At 39.6% G+C, this 7570-nt stretch overlaps 1 protein-coding gene across 9 annotated transcripts in view; it reads right to left on the bottom strand.

Annotated features, from left to right (window-relative positions):
- Window positions 1-512: 512 nt before the first annotated feature.
- The window catches only part of DOP1A (DOP1 leucine zipper like protein A), a 107035-nt gene continuing 99977 nt past the window's right edge, over window positions 513-7570 (bottom strand). For 5 of the 9 annotated variants that reach the window (XM_032858011.1, XM_032858017.1, XM_032858014.1 and 2 more), the window contains 4 exons: window positions 6947-7111; window positions 3916-4045; window positions 2954-3013; window positions 513-1112 (listed from right to left, as the gene is read on the bottom strand). In XM_032858011.1, the coding sequence (XP_032713902.1) occupies window positions 807-1112; window positions 2954-3013; window positions 3916-4045; window positions 6947-7111 (661 nt within the window). In that variant the 3' untranslated portion in view covers window positions 513-806. Of the gene's footprint in view, window positions 1113-2953; window positions 3014-3915; window positions 4046-6946; window positions 7112-7570 lie in introns of those variants that run through there. The other 4 variants (XM_032858015.1, XM_032858016.1, XM_032858018.1 and 1 more) reach the window with 3 other exon arrangements.

Below are 7570 nucleotides of genomic sequence, written 5' to 3'. Positions count from 1 at the left end.
CTGGGCTTCGCTGTGTGTTTCAGTCGTTAACTTTCTAATACATGCAGAGAAAATTCATGAGGGCTGCTGGAAAATTAAACCTTATTATCAGCTCCTGGGAATGCCTTTTCCATTGCCATTACATAACCACGCTCGCTATTTTGCAGGATTCCCCACTGTTCATATGAATGGGGAGGGTGGAGGAGACTTAACACAACCAGTTCTTCCACAGCAAAATTTAGGATGATTCTTAAATGACTTACCTCTTTGAGGAACATCATCAGAAGTTCCGAGGTGTGAGATGGAGACTGCGTCTCTACTCCGCACGGAGATGGAGGTGCTCGTGCTACATTTGGGAGGATGCAGGGCCTGGGCTCCAGTTACGCTGTACTCCGCTTAGTGAAGGTGTGTGGGAGAAAACGGTCATACGTGACCACGCCTCCCACAGAGAAGTGACGCCATTCGGATACTAGAATGTGGTCAAGAACCGAAAGAAGATACCAACAAATCTAAATTAAAGCCTGAAACCAGTAGCAAAAAATGTGCAGTGTGTATTTTGCAGGTTTAAGACAATTCAGGACAGTAAAACAAACAATGGACTATAGATGTATATATAGATCTCTCTGAGGCACCATAATCAATATGAGCCAACAATATTTAAACTTGATTCAGGCCACATTCAGACATTTGCTTGTATTTACAAATTTAAATTAAATACAACCTGAAATGTTTTGTTACATACAAAAAAAGAAACTATACAACTCAGAGCAATGTTTGTTTTAAATAATTACATTTACATATAGTTAAACGGAACCACTTGTAGTGCTTCAAGTTTTTATCACCCCTTCCAGGAAATCTTTTTCTACCATCTCTTCTATTTTTTGCCTGGCTTTGCTGGAAAATGGTTTGTGGTTTTCCAGTTTCATGTCCTTGTTAGGGAAGGTGTTTGAGTAGAGGATGGGGCTCCCTGAGTGGCCTGCACATCGGCTGGTAACTTTGCTGTTGAAGACTTGGCTGAGCACATTGAAGAATGGCAGGAGCTGCTCGATACTGCGCACAGCGCAGATGGTGAGCAGCAGGCGTCCCGGCTCCCAACCCAGCGTTCTCCCTGAGTTGTCTTCCTCCGGGTTTTTCTGTAGAAGACACAAGGGGATGGTAATTAACGAAAGAGTACGGTCCATGAGAACATTTCAAAGGGTATAAACATCAGCAATGGTTAACAAATGCAAACGATCACACTAAGTCTCCATTCCAGACTTGATTAGACTCTTGCTTCTAACTGAAGCCTCTTTGTGCCAGTTACGAAGTGTGGGCAGAAGAGTCCCAACACTGCAGCCCCATTTTCTAACTGGAGTGCATGAGCACACTTCATTAGCAGAACTGGTTTTTTGAGAGGGAGAGTCAAAAATTAACAGTTTATGTTGTGCTTTGCATATACTCAAAAAGCTCCCAGATTTCTGGACTCCCACGCAGGTGACCCAGGAGAAGAGAATAAGGTTAGGAAGAGATAGCAGTCGTCTCCATGTCACCACTCGTAAATCAGGTAGGTAGTTCCCTTTTAGCCAAGTGGCTTATACTTGCCACAACATGGTGGCAAGCTTCAAAGTGATTAAGTCAGTATGAGAGAAAGTAAAGGAACACTTGGGAGACACACTGCCATCTGCTTCATTGTGTTAAACAACATGGGGAGGAAAGCTGGACCTGGAGTCAAAATAACAGGGTTGGTGTTACGGCTCTGCCTTTTACTCACTGAGGGACATCCTTGGGTAAGATACAGAGAGGTTCCTCATTTTAAAAAGTGGGGAAGTATAATCTATCCAGCAGAGAAGTCAAATGAGAATGTAGGTGAAAACTCTTGTCAACTAAATGTAAATGCAAATAAAGTATTTTGTGTACCAAGAGGCTGGTTTAAAAAGCCAACCAGATGATACAAAGATGTAGACCTCAGTCTATCTAGGGAAAGTTCTGAGAGAATTGGAGATGTCTGAGTTAGGGCAGAACCACAGATATAAAAACACACAGAGTGGAGAGAATGAAGATAGACATGGACTGGATAGAAAATAGGGGAAAAATCATCAAGGGGGACTTAAAAAGCAGAACTACAGTCTGTCCTATTGGTTAACAAATAGTTTGCCTTCTCAGACCAGATGCTGCTGAGAAACTTTTAAACTGTTAAACTTAAAAACTGTTAATCTAATTTTTAATAACGCTAGTTTCCTAGTAGAGCAGATGCAAAATCCAGCTTTTTTCTTACGTGTGATCACAAGCTTTGTTTGCTTACTTAAAAATGAAATCCCGAGAAAGGAAAATAGACTGAAGTTATAATAGGAGAAAACAAAAAAGATCATCCAGTTCTCTATAGCCAGAAAAAAAAGAAAAAAGAGCAATTATTTAACCTCCAGTCTAAAATATAGGATATAGAAAACCTCTTCCTTTTGCTTAACTAGAACACTGGCTTTAATGAGTGTCCCAGACTGACTTTCTCATCACTGGCAACCATTGGGTGGCTGACCATACATTTCCAGTCCCTTAAGTCAAACTGCAATCCAACAGTAATTAAAAGGTAAATAGACATGAATTTATACTGAGGGAAAAGGCATGCTTGAACCCCCTATACAACTAGTTTTCAAATGTAACTGAGGTGTAATCTTTTGTTTATATTCCTGCCAAGATGTACCTGTAAGAGAGGGGACTTTTACTACTAAGCTCTTGACCCATAACAAGTACCCTTGTTTTGGTGTTCTCTTCATCAGAACTACACTTCCTCAATAATAAATAAAGTTAAAAAGTCAGACATGTTTCCATAAAAATGATTTCTCCTTTCACTTCACCAGTCTACACTTGAAGACAGACTTCCTTCCTCTTTACCTCTCTTGTACTTGTTGAGATCCAGACCTGGGTTTGTGTCTCAATATTTGGTCTAGATGTGGCAACTTTTGCTGCCACATCACAAGCATCAAAAAGCCACCCTCACCTGATGCTTGGCCATCTCCAATCCCTCCAAAATCACTGTCTTAAAGTCCTCCTCCTTGTCCTGTGGAAGGAAAGAGGAGAACTCAGAGCCTTTGTTCCAATGACAAGTATGCTTGGCCATGAAGACCTTGTTTAAAGTGTAGAAAATGCTCTCTAATCAAAACTGTTTTCTTACTCTGGGAGACACATTTTAGGCAAAAGGCGGTCTTGTTTATCCCTTAGATACAGAGAGTGGTCTTACAGATACGGTCAATACTTATGAGATGCAGGGATGACAGAAAGTGCATGTGCCTGGGGTCATATAGATCATCACTTGGCTTTTGGATTTGTCACCATGATTATTTTTTTCAAACCCTGTAATATCAAAGTGAGAAATACCCAAGTCCTAGCCTTAAACTCTGGATCCAACTTTCACCTTCATCTCTGCCCTTTCACTTAGTTCCTAAAGAAACAACTTGATTTGAAAATCAAGTTCCTTAGATCTTTCAAACACAACCTCCTCTTTAATCACTTTCCTCCATCCCATTGTTTGTGGAATGTGATTTAGTTCAGGGGCAGCTGCCTGATTAGGGGACCCCAGAAGACTGGGAAATTTCTGAGCACTCAAAGCACATACTGCAAACCCACATCATCCCCAAACTTTACATTTTTTGAAAAAAATAATTTTAAAAATTTTGCGTTTATTTTCTGTAAGTCATCTCTATATCCAACATGGGCTTTCCAAGATTAAGGATCGGATGCTCGACCAGCTGAGTCAGCCAGGTGTCCCTGAAAAATTTTTAATGTCTGAAAAAGACAAAAGATTTGGAACAAAGGCTCACTGAAGAGCATGCCAAATTCATTATTTTCTGGGGCAAAGACCTCTAATTAGCCTGATGCATACTGAAAGACACACGGTACATAAGACATGATATAAATACATTTTATAATTCTAACTACATTTAAAAAGAAAAAATACAATACCTTTGCCCTTTTCCGAAGAAGTTTTGCTAGTCGAACTACATAAGGTTTAAATTCTCGTTGGTGTATGCCCTGCCTTCTGACTTCTAAACCGGAGTCATCCGAGGCTTCTGGAATAAAGGCCCATCGGTACCTATGTACAGAAGAATATCAACACTGCTAAGACAAGATGTGCCAGGTAAGACAAGGCCACCTAAGTATAGTGGAAAAGTCATGGCCCCACCACCTAAACAGATTCCAGTGGCAGCTGTGCTGCTTGCAGCCCTGTCACCCAGGACAAAATACTTCGCCTGACCCTTTCCCTTCACCATTAAATAAAGATACTATTAACTACTGCATAGGGTGGTAGACAGTAAATAAAGTGTTCATTTTTTTTTTTTTTTTTCATGAGCACAAAGCAAGTAACTGAAATGATTCCATCCTCATTTGTTAATGGCAAAATCTCTACCATGTGCTTGGCCAGATGATCCCACACACAACAAGGGAGCAAAGAAATACAAAAATTATGTAGGATTTCTTTCATACCTCCCTTGTATTTTTGTTTTTATTTTTGTCTTCAGTAAGTAAATATCTGATTATGGGAAAAGTTCAAACAGTATAAACGGACACACTAAAGAAAAGTAGTCTGTCTCCCACCACAGGGTCTATCAGTACCCCCAGTTTCCTGTGTATCCTTCCAGAGTTCATGCATGACAGAGCACATCTGCACACAACCAACCTCCTCCTTTTAATAAATAAAAGAGCCTCACTGCTGCTTGTTCTGATTTAATTAGATATCTTGGAGATAATGTCCCATAAAACCCCATTCTCTTAAACAACTACACAGTACTCTGGTGTTGGAATGAACTGATTAACCAGTCTCCTAGATTGCCCCATTTCCTGCTATTAAAAATAATGCCACAGTGGCTACCCTTACATAATGCTCATTTTTGTATACATCTGACAGTATGGTGATAGGAGAAGTCCTTGGAAATAGAATTCCTGGCTTAAGGAGAAGGTGTATTTTGAGTTCTGGTAACTATAACTTCCTTGGGGAACAACTGGACAATATCTGTGTATGCTTGCAACTAGAATAATGCTTCTGTTAAGGTTAAAAAGAAATATACTTTTAGATTTTTACCATTATGATGGTTATTTGTAAGTGGAATTTCTCTTATGAATATGGCTTTTTCAGTGTTTATAGGCCATTTCGTTTCTGTGAACTATTTGTTAACTGTCATTGGCTCATTTTCCTACTGGGTCATTGATATTTTTACATTGTAAGGAAGTTCACAAATATGTGTCCCCAACTCATTGCTACCTTTTCCACTTATGGTAGTTTTTGGTCACACACAGACTTTTTAAGATTTTTCTGTGGTTATCAAATATCTTTAACTTTTGAAATACATAATCATGTTTAGAAAGGTGTTACTCTTTCACGATCAAATTCTCCATATCATCTACTACTTTATAGATTTTTTAAAAACAGTAGTTCAAAAAAAATTAGTAGTTTTTAGTATTACAGCCTATTTCATCCCCTTTCTAGTAAAGTTGTCCTGACAAATAGGATGAACTCATTTTGGTTCTCGTCACAGAAACCAAAAAGTTAATACCATGAGCATACTGCTTAATGTTCTTCCTAGAGCACCAAAGACTATAGTTTCTATCACATATATATATATATTTTTAAGATTTTACTTATTTGAGAGAGAGAGGAGGAGAGGGAGAAGCAGACTCCCCACCAAGCAGGGAGCCCAATGTTGGACTCAATCCCAGGACCCTAAGATCATGACCCGAGCATAAGGCAGATGCTTAACCTACTGAACCACCCAGGTGCCAGGTTGGTATTACTTTTGTGATAATAAGGTTCCTAATTAATTCTGACCACTTTCTGACAATTCTGCTTAGGATTTCTTTCTGAATTTCTTCAGGAGTAACATCAGTATAACAGATATGTGACTCCTCAAATTTATTAAGAAGCGGTGTTAGATAGTTTTCAAATGGAAGAAAAAAAGGAACTAGAATTAATCTAAAAAGAATTTCTAGTTCTTACCATTAAATTTAATGAAAAGTAAGCTTATGAAACAGCACTTTTAGAGAATTAAGCATGTCCAGTATAGAAAGCAGATTCTGGTAGTTTACTCTTTATCCTACTCCATTCCAGAAGAATAATAAAACACATTATATATAAAAACATATTTGGTCATATGGATAAATTCTCAAGTTAGCTACATTCGATAAAACAATCTTACTTACCTTGCCTATTTAAAAATTTAAATACGAAAAGCCATAATGAAATATTTTTGAACATTTATGAGAATTTACTTGTATTAAGTTTCTCCCTAGTCCCCTCTGCCATCATCTCTCCAGTTAACTATCATCTGAAATGAAAGCCTCCTTGATTCCAGGCTTGCCCATCTCCAGTCCTGTGTCCAAACTATGCAGCCGGAGTAAAATTCCTACAATGCAAGCCTGGTAACATCGCTTCGTTCCTTTTGATGATTCAGTGGGTTTCCGCTCTCCTTAGGTTAAAGTCAAATGCTCTGATACAGCTCACAAGGCCTTTCATCATTCAGCCCCTTTCCAGCCTCTTCTCGTAACATTCTGCTCCCATGATACTGATCCCTCAGCATTTCACACAAACCAGGTCCATTCCAATCCCCCAGACTCCACGTGTGTCCCCTTGCTCTTCACCACGTTCAGCATAAATCTGTATTCGGGACCTAAAGCTAGGAGGGGGTCTCAGCTGTGTGACCGCAACAGCCTCCTGCACGTCAGCTGTCAGAACAGCCAGGATGTGTTCAACTGTATGTCCCCTACACTGGACCAGAAGCTGCTGAGTCACGTATGTCATCACCTCACATAAGGCAGGTACTCAATTTTAACTAAATGCTGTTAATTTATCCACAGGAACCATTTACTTCCAGTAACTGCACCTCCCCATTCTAGTAAAAATTATGTTTCAACTTATACAAAAACTTTTTAAATTAGATGTCAGTCACCAAAGCAAATGCATTTTCAACAATATCCATTTAATATCCTTGTTTTTACTTACATCTGAAACTGAGGAAGATTTTCAGAGGGCAATGCCAGAGCCAAATCCAAAAATTTGCAAGCAGACAGATAGAGGTTTAACCACCGCTGGCTGTTATATGAAGTAGAAAAGCCATTACCTCCTGTGTAGGTTGTCTCCAGACCAGCCACAGAGGGGCCTGAAGTCCTGTAAGCAGGAGACAGTGCTGTCAGCAGCTGTACCCAATTCCTAACAGGTAATTCCCAAGTGCCAGCTAATATTTTTTATTCCAGTACGTGTACTAGTAACTGCTGAGCAAGGTCATGACTAAATTCACTTTGCTGTTTTCAAATAAAAAGTCCTCCCCCGCCCTTGTTTTTTTTTTTTAAATGCGGGGAAGAGGGAAAGAATAGAGAAAGGGTGGGGGGGTGTGTGTGTGTATCTCAAGCAGGCCCTGTGCCCAGTGCAGACCCTGAGGCGGGGCACCAACTCATGACTTGAGATCATGACCTAAGCTGATATCAAGAATTGGGGGCTTAACTGAGCCACCCTTAAAAAGTTCACTTATGTTGATAATGTAAAAATAGTACAGAATAACAAGTTACACTCAAGAAATATAAAAGTAACAAGCTGTAAAGCCAAGAGACCTCCCTATTACTCGATGTC

The sequence above is a fragment of the Lontra canadensis genome, unplaced genomic scaffold (assembly GCF_010015895.1).
Source record: "Lontra canadensis isolate GAN:19392208 unplaced genomic scaffold, GSC_riverotter_1.0 scaffold14, whole genome shotgun sequence".
Lineage (NCBI taxonomy): Eukaryota > Metazoa > Chordata > Mammalia > Carnivora > Mustelidae > Lontra > Lontra canadensis.
This window is presented reverse-complemented; position numbering and strand designations above follow the sequence as displayed.